The 15,376-nt window shown below is 40.3% G+C and overlaps 2 protein-coding genes across 2 annotated transcripts; one reads left to right on the top strand and one right to left on the bottom strand.

Moving 5' to 3' along the window:
* The first annotated feature begins 6,501 nt into the window (after nt 1–6,501).
* On the top strand, nt 6,502–7,086 carry LOC102701008 (pathogenesis-related protein 1-like). The gene has a single exon (XM_015839026.2). The coding sequence runs from the start codon at nt 6,502–6,504 to the stop codon at nt 6,991–6,993; it is 492 nt and encodes a 163-aa protein (XP_015694512.2). The 3' UTR covers nt 6,994–7,086.
* Nucleotides 7,087–13,160: 6,074 nt separating this feature from the next.
* LOC121054894 (zinc finger MYM-type protein 1-like) lies at nt 13,161–15,347 on the bottom strand. The gene is made up of 3 exons (XM_040525828.1): nt 15,244–15,347; nt 13,890–15,165; nt 13,161–13,784 (listed from the first exon to the last, which is right to left on the bottom strand). The coding sequence occupies exons 1-3, from the start codon at nt 15,345–15,347 to the stop codon at nt 13,161–13,163; spliced, it is 2,004 nt and encodes a 667-aa protein (XP_040381762.1).
* Between the last annotated feature and the right edge of the window lie 29 nt (nt 15,348–15,376).

Genomic DNA, 15,376 nt, shown 5'->3' with positions numbered 1-15,376 from the left:
GTAATTAAGGCAAAAAAGAAAATGTGAAAGTAAAGCATGTTTAATTTGGATGCATGGTTCCACCTGACTATTGTACGTACAATTTTTTGCATTATGAAAAATAATTAAGTGATCAAAGTTATGTCATGTATTGATCTTTAAGAAAAGTTTTAAACAATAGTCCATTCTTTTATGGTTGGTTTTTCCACCCACTTTAGTCTTTCTACCCACTATATATAAGAAAGTCTACACCTCGCTAAAGTAGTTTGGATCCATGCTAATGCCCAGGTTGCCACAATGACTACATATAATTAATTAATTAATTAAAATTAGTACTAGAAACAACGTGACAGTGCAAGACCTAGTCTAAGTCTAAGTCGTGTTCTTCTATCCTCTTTTCCGTGCTTCAGAATAATGCGCGTACTGATACATACTTAATTAGGGCCATTTAGGAGTAGTTCACGGTTCCTAAATTCGGAACGACATGCAAATCCGAAATTTCAAAAATTGCAGTTTTATTTGTTGGTCCCGATAGTGTGGCTAAAAATTTCTGTGAGATTTTTTTAAAAAAAAAACTGATGAGCTATTTAATAGCACTACTATTATGAATCCAGTGACATTAGTACTGCTATTGGGCTGCTTTCTCCGTCTGTCATTCCACCTTGAATTCCAGGAACTTTGACCACAATTTGTAAATTCAATTCAAATTTCTTTGTAAATTTCATAAATAACAAATACAAAATTTTCTAATAACATAGATGTTTAAACATGTGGAAAAAGTTAAAGGCATGATCACATATAGCAGTATACTCACTCCGTATATTAATATATAGCATCGTTGTTTTTTTATCACACACTTGATTATTTGACTGACTTATTTTTTTACTAATACATAAAATTTAAGTTATAACTAAAATACATTTTATAAGAAATCTAATCACAACAAAATACATGATAATTAATTACATAAGTTTTTTTTAATAAGACGTTTGATTAAACATGGGCATAGAAGTTTTTTTTTAATATATATATCTATGGTTGTGTGGAATAAATCATCATGTTGCACACTTATGTACTGCATGTATGAGTACGTATAAAGTATGTGAAATGGTGTGTTACCGCTGTTTCTACCTTACCATCGATCAGCCACATCGATGTTATATCCTCCCTCTATTTTTTTATTTTACGGCGCTGACTTTATGGATATATATTTCACCCTTTGTCATATTTAGAAGTTTTATGCAAATATCCAAAATTATAGATCAAGCGTAAAGTGTTTTTATAATAAATCAAAACAATAAAAATAATAATTATGTAATTATTTAAATAAGATTAATAATCAAACGTAGAGACAAAAGTCAGCGTGAAATAAAAAACCAGAGAGAGAGTATTTCTCACCTAGGCCTTACTAACAGAGGCCACCATTGTTATGTCTTAGGGGATACTTTGGATCAGAGAGTGTGCAACTATTGGAAGTTGCTAAAAATTTGGATGGGCTAAAACAAGCCCTGGTCCGAAGCTGCAGCATGTGTGTATATTAGAGTTAGATCCAACACAACCTAATAATTAATCGTCATTTAGTGGATCATTTTGGAGTTGCAAATTTGAACTATACCACACACCGCTTTATGAACTCATACGTACTTTATACCGCCAACCGATTTGTACTTTATATGTATTGGAATAGTTGAATAACCCAAAAGTAATAGCAACTTGATTCATACATCACTTTCTATCGAAGAAAAAAAAATACGCTAACTCATATCACCTGGTAAATATATAACACAGGTCCCAAATGAGCACCGAGCACGCGTATGTATCTACTAGTTAACCTTCCAAACCATCCATTTGACTATTCCGATCATTTGACTGACCGACTCGAATGATAATTTCGACCTTCCAAAACATCCATCAGAAACATCGAATATTATTACTTTATGCCCATAGTTAACTAGTGTATTAGGTATGATATATAATCCATTGAGTAAACACTGTTATTTATGGTTCAATGTTTTTGACTTTTCGTGGGATGTTTTCCAAAAGTTTAAATTGTGCGTCACCGTGGAAAAAATTCCTATATAAAAGTTTCTCATATAAATTTCTAAAGCAATTATTTAATTTTTATGTAGTTGATTTAATCGTTTACAATCTCAAATATTAACTATCATAAAATTAGATAGTTCAAAAAAAAAACATGAGAGGAGAGAGCCCTTACTAGTCATATATACATATTGGCTATATATCTAATAATGCCTACTAGTCATATAAATAAATATGAGTTTATGTATTGGCTATCTACTTAATTACGTGTATATGCAGTGTGTAAACATACATATGTAGCTTTTTTATAAATAAATATGGATCTTTTATAGATATACGATGATACAGTGCGTAGCGATCTATTTGTTTTATAATAGATTAAATCTGGCCTTTGCTTCAACAGAAATTGCATCCCTTATTACAAAGTTCTTGTCACTATACTCTAAACAAATTAGGTTCAAAGAGAAGAAATAAAAAAAAACGCCAAACAATTGTTAGGGACCGTACTGGGCCACACGATGGGCCGTCTCTCACCCATGCATTGATAACATCAATCTGCAATCTCATGAGGACGGAAAAAGCAGAACCGGCGGCGCTGACCATGTTCCTAGCTTGGAACTGGCAATTCCCTTCCCTACCTGTCATCGTGCCTCTAGCCATCTATTTTAGCTTCTAGGCCGCGTTTTATTATTAGTTATCCGGTGCGAAAAACACATTAACAGATTAGTACATGATTAATTAATTATTGCTTCTAAAAAATTATAAAATAAATTAGTACGATTTTTAAAGCAACTTTTTTATTAAAATTTTTCGCAAAAAATACATTATTTAGCAGTAGGTGAAGCGTGCGAAACGAGAAAATCTGGGTTAGTAAGGGTGAGAGAAGAGCGTGGCCTTGACCCCCTCTAATAGCTTGATCCTCTACTTCTTCATTGATCTAATTTCTACTTTTCTGTGATGTACTGATTTGGGGTGCATTGGAGATTATTGAATTAGGAAGAAGTAGGTTTCTAACAACAATATGAGTAGGATATAATTTATGTAAAGATTAAATCCTATTCAACTTCTATTTTCCGGATCGACAAAAGCAAGGTGACACGCCGCCGTCATTCGGATCGTGGCCTATCTCCCTCGTTTTCTATACGCACGTTTCCTGATCTGATAAACGATGTATTTTTATAAAAAATTTCTGTAGGAAAATTGTTTTAAAAAATCATCTTAATTGATTTTATATTTTTTAATAATTAATAATTAATTAATCATGTACTAATCTATTACTATATTTTTCGCTGTGGATAACTAACACCACTCTTCCCCTCAAACGAAGGCGACCTAAGTGTGTGCTGCAGGGATCAAAGAGATCGGTCGACATCCTCCTTTGTTCTGCTCCAAAGGTACTGTCATTATTGTCCAAGACACGACGCTCTTAGATATGTGTCTTATGCCTATGTGTCATAGTGAAGTGTTTTCGTAGGTGTCCTGAGATATATCTGCGAATATCTAAGATATATACTCGACTCCCTCACAGTGGTTCTCCGTGTTCTTAAATGAGCAAGTTCATCCTAGGTGATTCCAATATTTAACTACTTATGATAAGTTGTTAGTGATAGATATTGGTTTATAGCGGAATGGTAACGGTGTGGGTCTTGGACCACCCATAAAATTTTAATCTATGGCACGTATGGATATAAAAATAGAAAATATACATCAATAGAAAACTCATTTTCAGTGTAGTAGGGATTCAATTTTCACAGGCGGGCATGACCTTCGGAGCCAAAACCCCGCCGACAAAAAATTACCCGGGGTGGAGGGGGCGGTCCGCCTACGAAGATAGATCTTTGCAGGCGGGCCATATAAGCGTTGCCTGCGAAGATGGATTTTCGCAGGCGGCAGGCGTCGCTCGCCTGCGAAGATCGATCTTCGCAGGCGCCGCTTATATGGCCCGCCTGCAAAGATGCCCCTACATAGTCTTCTTCCTCCCCGAGCCAATTTCATTCTCCCCGAAGTTTCTCTCTCCTAAAGTGACTTAAATATAGGGGGTTTTGAACTTCAAATCTTCGAGGGATATTTCTACGGTGCTTAGATCTACTAATTTCCGTACTAGGTATGTAAATTTCAAGCTTATAGACCTCAATTTGTGATGGATTTATGCATGCAAAATTGTGAAGGAAAAACTCCATATTTTTTAATTTACTTTCTTTTGATATGTTGATGTTAGATGTATGTGTAATACTTAATACCTCTTGTTGCAGTGGTTTAATGTGGTAATATAAATTCTCATCTTTTTTATTTTGCTATCACATCCACCTCTTAGTTCTAGATCTAGATCTAGATCTTGTCATATAAATATGAGAGAGAATAAAATTTTTAATGTCTATTTATTTGGTGCAATCAAACAATAATTATATTAGTTTGTAATATGTCGATGATATGATTTTCTTACATTTTCCTAATATACTAATTTGGCATGTTTGTGTAAAAAAATTTAAAGTAATAATATTAAGGTTTATATATTTGTACGTTCAATTACTATTTTTATTACAACTACTGTAGACATTTTCAAATTACAAAAATAAACTAAAAAAGATTTTGAAATAAATATATTCACATCTGTAACAATCTTCGCAGACGGACGGACCGTTTGTAAAGATAGTTATGCCGTGTAGGGGTTACATCTTCGCAGACGGATGGACCGCTTGTGAAGATAGTTAAAAACGGTCTTCGCAGGTGGGCGGTCTGCCTGTGTAGATTGCAAAGATAGTTTCCCTATATAAGGCCCCACCCGTGGCGCCAAAATTTCTAAGTCCATGCGGGAACCCTAAAAATTTTGGCGCCGTCAGGCTGCCAATTTTTTTCATCTCCGCACGGCGTCCTCCGCTGCCGCCCGCCTGCGCCATCACCCTCCGACCGTCGTCCTCCGCCGCCATCCTCCACGCGCACCGACCTTCGACCTCCGGACGCTACCGCCGGCCCATCCACCGCTGCGGGCCTCCACCGCGTGCGAGCTAGGGGGAGGAGGAGGCAGCGGCGTCGTCGGGCTAAGGGGAGGAGGCGACAGCAGCGGCGTCGGGCTAGGGGAGGGATCGAAGGCGACGGACCATGCGCAACCCCAACTGCGCCGCGCGCCGCTAGCGCACTTCGACAGCTCGCTGTGCGTCGCCTGTGCCGGTGGTAAGCTCGGGTCCGTCTACATCCCCGCGGGCCTCATCGACGGTGGCCGCACCAAGGACATGTCCGCAAGCTTTGCCGTCCTGGCGTTCGTCTTGGCCACCCCGGCGTCGCCGCTGTTGCAAGAAATGGTCGCCACCTCGTGCAGCAGCCATAGCCGGCAGCCGCAGCGGTGATGCAGCTCGACTCGTTGCTGGTGGTCAAGGGGAGGGTGACGATGCTGCAGGTGCTGACGCACCGGGGAGAGGAGGCCAAGGTGCGCCGCGTCGGCGTCTCACCAGTGGACAACAAGGTGCTCGACTTTCGGTGCTCCAAGGTCCAAACTGGACTTGCTGCTGGATTTGTTAATTGTGAACGTAAATTTGGGAATGTAGGTGATATGTGAATGAAATTGGGGGTTATATATGTGCATGTGGGGGTTATATGTTAATTGTGAATGTGATTTTGGGAATGTGGGTAATATGTGAATGAAATTGGGAGGGTATGTTCAATTTTTGCAGGATATGTGAATTTGTCAGAAAATTTTGATAACATTTGGGAGGGTATGTTCAAATTTTTTATAACATGTGGAGGATATGGTCACCTTATTAATTTTTTAGCAAATTAGTTTGTACTAATTTAGCCAATTAGTTTGTACTTATTTATTACAATTTATAATTATGTACACAAGTTTTTATTAAATCATTCTACAATTATGCATGTACTCGTCGCCAAGCGATCCTTGTCCAAGCCCAAGCCCGAAGAGAAGGAGAAAGGGTGACGGTGAAGAAGGCGACAAGGACTACATTCCCCCTAAAGAAGGGGTAAGTGAACTTCATATGTAAACTGATCACCGTGATAACTACTAGCCGAGCTAATTCGAAACTTTGATATATACCTTCTCGTAGGAAACGACGCCACGACGATCAAAACGGTAGCCGAAGAAAAAAGATCCGTCCAAAGACGACGAGGTCCCAGCTAACATAACCGGCTCCAAGAAAAGTGAATAGTCAGCAAAGGCGAAGAAAAGGAAGGGCGAGAGAAGCGTGAATAAAAAGGATGAAGGGTTCCATATTGTTACACATGTATTTGAAGTAACAATGTACAAAAATATTGTAATATATATATTTTGGCAACACTTTTGAGTTATGCAATATATATAAATTTCTCAGTATCAAATGCTCGATAATCTTCCAATATATGTACATAATAATCTACTTGCAAGAATTTTTATTAACGGACAAATTATTATTAAATATCAAAAATTTCTACCTATCTTCACATGCGGCAGTTTCTTTTCAGTTTCCTACTGAAATCGTTCGAAGAAGTAGAGCGATGGAGAAAGGGGCTAGCTTTGCTCTGGTGATCATGGCCATGGCGGGTATGGTCAGCACCTCGACGGCCCAGAACACCATAGCCGACATCATCAACCTCCACAACGGCGCCCAGAGCGCCGTCGGCGTCCCCCCGCTGTCGTGGGACGACAACCTGGCGGCGTACGCGCAGAGCTGGGCGAACCAGCGCGCCGGCGACTGCAGTCTGGTGCACTCCGACCGCAACAACTACCAGTACGGCGAGAACCTAGCCGCCGGCCAGACATTGACGGCGGCGGAGGCCGTCAACATGTGGGTGGCCGAGAAGAGCTCGTACGACTACGCCAGCAACAGCTGCGTCGGCGGCAAGATGTGCGGCCACTACACGCAGGTGGTGTGGCGCGACACCACCGCCGTCGGCTGCGCCGGCGTCGTCTGCGGCGGCAACCGGGGCGTCTTCTTCACCTGCAACTACTACCCGGCGGGCAACGTCCAAAACCAGAGACCCTACTAATTAACTAACTACTCGAATATGAATAAATCATCATGTTGCAGACATATGTATTGCCTGCATTAAGTATGTGAAATGGTGTACTCTTCTTGATTATAAATAAATACGGACGGTTTGGGATTATTTATTTGTCACTTGACTGATTTTTTTCTCTTATCTATGAAACATTTTTTTTAAAAAAAAATACTAGATCAACTAGAGCACAAACTTGCACACACAATGAACAAGACGAGCAAACTTAAGGGGGAACTGAATGCAAGCTTAGATGTGATGGAATAGAGCTCCAACCATTTTCGCTAGTGTGGTCACTTGGTATTTATACTGCCAAAACGTGAGTATACAAATTACATATTACCCTCTAGAATAGGGGTATATATCTATCCTATTTACAACGCAAATGCAAATACAAGGAAAAAAATGCAAAGCACTGAAGAGTACGTGAACTACTGAAGAATATAATTAAGATGATTAATCTTATCCCTCCATAGCAGATAATCTCCTTTTAAAATGAAAAAGAAGAACTACTATACCTCTTTACCAAATTTTGTTAGAAACAATGAAAAATATTTATTTTTTATAAGAACTACTATGTTACCACTGTTTCTACCTTGCCGTCGGTCGGCCACATCCATGGTTGTGGTATGCTCCCTCCTTTTGTTTATTATGGCATTGACGTGTGAATCTACATTTAACCATTTGTTATTTAGAATTTTATCCAAATATGCAAAATTATTGGTCAAGCTTAAAGTGTTTTTGGCAATGAATCTAATCATAAGAAAAATTAATAATTATGTATTTTTTTTGATTAAAATGAATAGCCAAATATAAAGTCAAAAGTCAACGGCGTCAGATAAAAAGAAGAAAGGGGAAGGGAGTATTTTTCAACTAGGCCTTACTATCAAAGGCCACCATTGTTATGTCTTAGGGGATAGTTTGGATTAGAGAGTTAATTTATATCTTATCAATATTAATTTAATGGTGCCAAAATATTCACAACCAATTTGTTTAGTGTATAATTTGTAATAACCTATGGAAAAACATTGATTTTTTTTGATTTTTTGATTTTATTTATTAAATAATTTACAAATTCAACTTTGTATTTCAAAAATCACAGATATAGCCTCGTGCTGCCTCTAGGAGGGCAAAAAGCCTATGTGGCAAACGGCCGCTCGGACGATTTTACGTTTAGCCTCTTTCCGCCCTCTGTAAGGGTGGAAATGGGGATTTTGCAAAATAGCCACCATGCTTTGAAATGCAAAATCAAATTTGTAAATTATTTAAGAAATTAATTCAAAATTTAAAAAAATCGAAAAACACTGATAGCTAGTAGACCTAACATATTTATTTATGTCCAACTATTGGAAGTTGCTAAAAATTTGGGTGGCCCAAAATTGACTCCAGTCCATACAAGCCCTGGCCCGAAGCTGCAGTATGTATGTATTAGAGTTCGATCCAGCACAACCTAATAATAGTCGTCATTCAGTTGATCATTTTGAGGTTGCAAATTTGAACTATACATCACACCGCTTTATGAACTCACACGTAATTTATACCGTCAACCGATTTGTACTTTATATGTATCGGGAACTAGAGTCGTGGTGGTGTGCGGCGATCGATATGCATGAGCTGTGCCATGTAAACAGCAGTTAAGCTAAGACGATCATTAGGGTAAGTGGGCCATGTAAAAGGGAGGCCCATGTGTGTGATGCTTGTAAGTGGTGGGCTGGGTGCAGATGGATATATACGGAACGAGCTGTTGACGGCGTCGCTTGCGGTTTGCTGTTGCTGATGGAAGAGAAGAACGCACGAACGATCTAAAAAGGGAAAGGCAGAGAAAAGGAATAAGCAGACACTGGCAGCAAGAGATGGGGCCTGAGCAAGCATCAATACACAGATGGCCCTATATACACGCATAGAGAAGAGACGAGAGAACGGTTAGTGCAACGGCTAGCAAGAAGACGACCGTTAGAAAGAAATAAAGGAAGCAGCAAAGGGCGGTATGAGGGCACAGACCGAACAAACAACGAAAACGTTGTCCTGTGTGGTCATGGCGCAAGCAATACAAAAAGCACAAAGACGTACACCTACACATATATCGGGCGATGCACACAACACGCCTAACGGCACAGAGTACCAGCACGCAAGACGGACATGCAAACAATAATCGGTGGCATAAACACGAGCACCATATTGCAGGGAGCACGGTAGGGGAAAAAAAGAGGGACAACAGAAGCATAAAACGAAGATACCGCAAGCAGAGACAATGAACGGTAAGGGGTTGAGCATAGGAATCACCTTTCAGTAGAGCACAGGGAGAAAGAGGAGAACAGCGACAGCGAGCACAGCCCCGAACACCGCAACAACAGGCAGGGCGAGCCAAAGACGAAGAGATTAGAAACAGACAACACCAAACAGCATAAGAAAATACAGTTAGAAAAGTAATGGTAGCAAGAAAAGGGAAGATTATAGCAACGGGAACAAAGAGACGAACACCTGCGAGAGTAGAGCTGCAGGTACGCGAAACACCGAAGACGCAAAATCAGGATCCCTTGAAACAGCGACGAAGCAAGGCCAGATCGATGAGGCTACAAAGAAATGCCACAAAAGGTAAGTCGATGGCACCAAAAAGAAGCAAGCAATCGGCACCGGGGAAAATGACCGGAGAGACAAAGAAAAGTAAAAATGTAATCCCGGCAGCGCACGAAGAACGACCGCAGGCAGCGTTACCCCAACATCGTGGAGGCAGTGACTACGCCGGCCAAAACGTATGAGACGTAGAACCGAAGTATCACCGAAACAAGAGGCAAGCCGAAGAAAGCAAAACAACAAGAGCGAAACGAAACTGGAGAGAGGAACGAAAAGGAGTGGAGCACAGAAGAGAAGAGAGGAAGCAAGCAAGCACAGCAGGAGGAAGGCAGAGAAGGCGACCCTACCAGTCAGCCAAACTGACTAGAAAAGAAAGCCAAAAAAGTCGGGAATAACACCGGACGGGAGACAGAAATGAACGACAGCGTGCACACACTCCACAACCAAAAAACGATAGAACAAGCATGGTGGCCCACACGACAGCCGCCGCAGGTCCATGCGCCATGCCCAGCCAACACAAACGTTGCAACCCAGGCGGACGGAAACAACACACTCACTGGGACTGTGTAGTTGACAGGGCATGTAGGGGCGTGGCGCACAGAAAAAACAAGCAGAAGAAAAGGGCGATGCGCACACGAGAGCACTTGAACCACTCCCATGGTAGGTAAACAAATAGTAGAGGGCAAGTGCAGGGCTCACGAACAACGACAGAACAGCGCTCGACAGGTCTACATGTATACATACGCATGCTCTGCACCCTGGTACTGTAGGCTGTAGCGACATACAGCCGCATATACACACACGTACTGACCAGCGTATCATACTGACCACTGTAGCTACATACAGCCGCGTATACATACATGTACCGAGCAAATCTACCGCACAAGTGTTGTACGTTGTAGTAGTATATATAGGTGCACTGACAGGGTGCACACCCACCGAAACAATCTCTGTGCATGTATAGACTGGCATATAGTATGACAGCTGACTAATCTAATCCACAGTATATATCCAGCGTGTCTATCAGTGCTGGTATGAATTTTAATGAACAAATTAAGGCGGTGCTTTATTTTTAGTCCTCGGTTCCGTCGAATGGTTAGCCATTTATTATAAATGGTAAACGTAGACTACTAATTAATAAAACACATCCATAATCTTGGATAAATTCGCGAGACGAATTTACTGAGCCTAACTAATCCATGATCAGTCTATGTGACGGTGCAGTAAAAATGTGCAAAATATTGATTAATTTGGCTTAAAAATTTCATCTCGCGGGCCACCACTCGTTTATGAAATTAGTTTTTTTATCAGTCTATATTTAATACTCCAAATTATTATCAAAACATCTAATGTTACGTGGGGTTTAGCCCACGTGAATAACCCCCAGCCTAACTGTGTCTTGGATGAAAAGCTTTGAGGGAAAGACAGCAAGCAGAGCTCCCTAGTCTAATAACTATGTCTTGGATGAAAAGCTCTCAGGGAAAGACGGCAAGCAGAGCTGACAGCAGCGGGCCAGAGGAACAAAAGGAAGCAGCAAAGAGCGTAAACAACGGAACAGCAGGCAGGCAGGGACCCACCCAGCAGCCACAGGGAGCAGCATGCACCGAGCGCACGCAACCGCCAGAAGCACCGTGAACAACGTGGCAGCAAGGCCACGACAGCGTAGAACGCTCCGGAAGCGTCAAAACGGGGGCGGTTTTAAGATTTTAAAATAGTTGAATAACCCAAAAGTAATAGCAACTTGATTCATACATCACTTTCTATCATATCACCTGGTAAATATATAACCACAGGTCCCAAAAGAGGACGCGTATGTATCTACTGATCTACTAACTATCATTTGCCTGACCGACTCGTTTGATAATTTCAACCTTCGAAACCATCCATCAGAAACATCGAATATTGTTTCTTTATGCCCATAGTTAACTAATGTATTAGAGGTATGAAATATAAGCCGCGTTCGGCAGACTACTAACTCAGATTTTTCTCTTTTTTATGCGCATGATTCTCAAACTGCTAAACGGTATATTTTTTTACGAAAAAATTTCTATAGAAAAATTGTTTAAAAAATTATATTAATCTATTTTATGATTTTTATAATTAATAATTAATTAATCATGTAATCCCTCTATACTTTTATGTATGATACCGTTGACTTTTAGAATTACGTTTGACCATTCGTCTTATTCAAAATTTATATCCAAATATACAAAATTATAATGCATACTAAAATTCCTATAATAATAAATCATATTATAACAAAATAATTAATAATTATATAATTTTTTTAATAAGACGAATGGTCAAACGTGGAGCCAAAAGTCAACGACGTCATATAAAAAAATAATATGAAGGGAGTACTAATTCATCGATACGTTTCCCGCGTAAGTTATCTAACCCTATTCCCCGAACGCGGGTTATCTAGTCACTATTAAGAAACAAAACAGAGAGAGATAAACAATAAGGTGTTTGTAAGTAAGTACTCGTACAAATAAAGAATATGGGTGATCCAATTACGCATGTGTGAAGATGATGTCGAGGTCCGGCGATGAGACTGGTTTCAAAGTGGTCGAGTCCATCTGGATCGACTTCTACCATTTCACCTGGTATATATCATTCATAACCAATGTGCATCGGTCGATGTCAGCTCGAGAAAATGAAGAATATATCAGAGAGCTAGCATCGATCATATGTTTGTACTTATTTGCCATGTTGATATCCAATCCGTCTATAAATACCAAGCCGAATTGCATGCGTTAATCATCACCTCTTCTAGCTATCGATCTCTACACAGCAGTTGCGCACTATAAGTCACAATTATATAATCGGTCGATCGATAGCCAAGGTTGCTGATCTAGCAAGCTAGGTTACCCCAATGGAGAAAGGAGCGGCCTTCGCTGCGGTGGCGATGGCCACGGCGGTGCTCGCCATGACCACGACGGCGAGAAGGCGCAGTTCGTGCAGCTCCACAACGACGCCCGGCCGGGCGGCGGTCGGCGTGAGCACGGCGGTGTCGTGGAACGAGGCGCTGGCGGCGACGAAGGCCCTGGAGCACGCCCGCTACTGCCAGAAGAAGCACATGAGCTACTGGGTCCTGTGGCGTGGAGCGACGCCGCGGCGGGACGACCGGGATTGCGGCGGACGCCATGAGCTACTGGGTCGGCGAGAAGCAGTACTACGACCACGGCAGCAACACCTGCTCGGCGCCGGCGGGCATATACGGCTGCCTGCACTACACGCACCAGGGGTGAATCCAGAACGAAAATGATCCGGTGTCCAACCATAACAGTATATCACAACAGAAACTCAAGTACTTAATATAGCAAGCAATTTTAAGATATAATAGTGATTTGAATCAGTTACAATACTTACCAAAAATAAATATTCATGTCTTTCACTTGTAGTAATTCTAGCAAAATAGAACATCTTTAAAATCCATATGAACTACAACTATTGGCAGCAAAATACAGTGTCCAAGCATATTGTTTGTATCCTGAAAAAAAAAAAGAAATCAAATAATCAGTGAGCACTCAATCTACATAAATAATGATCAAGTGCAAAAAAAAAAGTAAATGGATTACATATTAGTCATCAATACGCCTTCTTTTGTAATCTTGGAAGCGCCCAATTACAACATCATTGGTGACTTTGTTAAGTTCAGCTTTCTCCACATAGCAAATAAGACTATCGCTCAAGTACTTGTTACCCATACGATTGCGCAAACCTGTTTTAACAGTCTTCATAGCTGAAAAGCATCTCTCTACAGTGGCAGTTGCAATAGGTAAAACTAATGCTAGTTTCAATAGATGATAAACCAATGGATAGCATATGTGTTTCCTTGTTTCTACCATTTTCTGAGACAGATCACATATAGTTTCTATGTGAGAGAATCTCTCATCAGCTTGCACATCATCAATGTAGAGGCGAAGATGATGTCGAAGATCCCTCAGTTGCCCCTCATCAAAATCATTTGGATAAAGCTTAGCCATGCTCATTAGATGCTCCAAATTAAATCCATTGAATGAGTCTCTTGGACTCAAAGCAGCTGTGTAGACAAGCAAGTTAGATGTTTTCTCATTGAAGCGGCCGTCAAGCTCTTGTAGTAGCCAATCAAGGATATCATTAAAACATTCCACTTCATAATGATGTTGGTTGGTAATCCCAGTTCTCTGACGTGGCTTTTTTGGATTCACAGTCTTCTCCCATTTCTAGTTTTGAAATATCATGCTTCTCACAAAAAGAATAGACTTCTCCTAGCACAGATTTCCAACCATGTCTCCTAAGATCATCCAAAAGACTTCTATTGATTTCACACAAGCAACAGCATTCACAATATCCTGATCTTTCCTTTGTAGAATTAAGGACAGTGAATTTGTGATAGTTAACACTGTCAACATAAGATGCAAATAGAAGACAAAATCAAATGACTGAAAATAAACTTGAAGTCCAAATGCTTGGCTTCTGTTTTTGTCTTCCCTATCCCCTTCTTCTACATATTCTAGCACCTTCATAGCAGTTGGGAATAAATCAACCAAGCTTTTAAGAGTTTTATAGTGAGAGCTCCATCGAGTATCACCGGGTCTTTGAAGACTTAGCTCTTGGTTTAGGCGTGTCCCTGTTTCAAGTAGACCACAACCTAAGGCCTTTTGCACAAGTTCATAATTTATATCTCGAATCATGTCCCTGCGCTTGGAAGGAGCACCCATCACATTTAATAGGACAGAAATCATATCAAAAAAATTACCGATCCCTTTGTACTTCTTCACAATAGCCACAATGACTAATTGTAGCTTGTGAGCAAAACAATGGATATAATATGCTGAGCCATTTTCTCTCATAATCAAAGATTGCAAGCCATTAAACTCTCCTCGCATGTTACTTGCGCCATCATATCCTTGTCCTCTAAGTTGCTTCAAGCTCAAATTATATTTCACAAACAAAGCATCAATAGAGGATTTAAGGTATGCTGAAGTTGTCTCTTTAACATGCACAAGGCCAACAAACCTCTCTTGAATAGATCCTTGTTTATCTACAAACCGTAGAACCACTGCCATTTGTTCTTTGCAAGACACATCCCTTGACTCATCAACTAGCAAGCAAAATACATCATGTCCAATTTCATCAAGAATAGACCGTAATATTTCAGCTGCAAAACAATGAATTATATCCTTTTGAATCTCTGAGGACACCATCAGATTGTTTCCTGGAGCGTTGTGGGCTGTTACCTTCCCTAGTGCTGGATTTTGCTGGGCTGTATAAGCATGGAATTCCTTGAAATTTCCTTTATTCAGGGATGATTCAGACTCATCCTGACCTCGAAAAGGCAACCCTTGCTTCAATAACACTCTCGCAACATCAACTGACCCATTTAATCGAGTATAATAAGCAATCTTATCAGCATCACACTGTCTTTTCAATGAAACATAAATGTGTTGGTCTTGTGACAACAAGGCATTGCAATCTCTCTTTGCTTGGTTATGAGCACTATTGATATCACCCACATGATTCCTCAATCCAAACTTTTTATTCCAACTCGACCATCCAGTTGTAACAAATGCATCATACCCCGCTGCCTTGTTGGTAGGATCCCTGAACAAGAAACAACAAAAGCAATATGCTCTATCTTTGGACTCACTATATTCAAGCCAACTCCCAAATTCTTCATACCATTTAGGATTAAACTTTCTGTCTTTACCACCAATGACTGTAATTGGATATTTAGAAATGCAAGGATGGGAAGGTCCTCTATCTAAATACTTTCTTCTTACCATATCCTTTTGATTAGGAGGGTACTCATCTA

Source organism: Oryza brachyantha, chromosome 7 (assembly GCF_000231095.2).
Source record: "Oryza brachyantha chromosome 7, ObraRS2, whole genome shotgun sequence".
Classification (NCBI taxonomy): domain Eukaryota; kingdom Viridiplantae; phylum Streptophyta; class Magnoliopsida; order Poales; family Poaceae; genus Oryza; species Oryza brachyantha.
This window is presented reverse-complemented; position numbering and strand designations above follow the sequence as displayed.

Excerpts from the sequence above, each read along its gene's own strand:
- LOC102701008 (XM_015839026.2), top strand. The coding sequence starts at position 6,502 with ATGGAGAAAGGGGCTAGCTTTGCTCTGGTGATCATGGCCATGGCGGGT.
- LOC121054894 (XM_040525828.1), bottom strand. The coding sequence starts at position 15,347 with ATGGTAAGAAGAAAGTATTTAGATAGAGGACCTTCCCATCCTTGCATT. Across the intron at positions 15,166-15,243 it reads AGAAAGTTTAATCCTAAATG|GGATCCTACCAACAAGGCAG; the intron begins GTATGAAGAATT and ends TTTCTTGTTCAG. Across the intron at positions 13,785-13,889 it reads TTGTGAATGCTGTTGCTTGT|AAATGGGAGAAGACTGTGAA; the intron begins GTGAAATCAATA and ends TTTCAAAACTAG.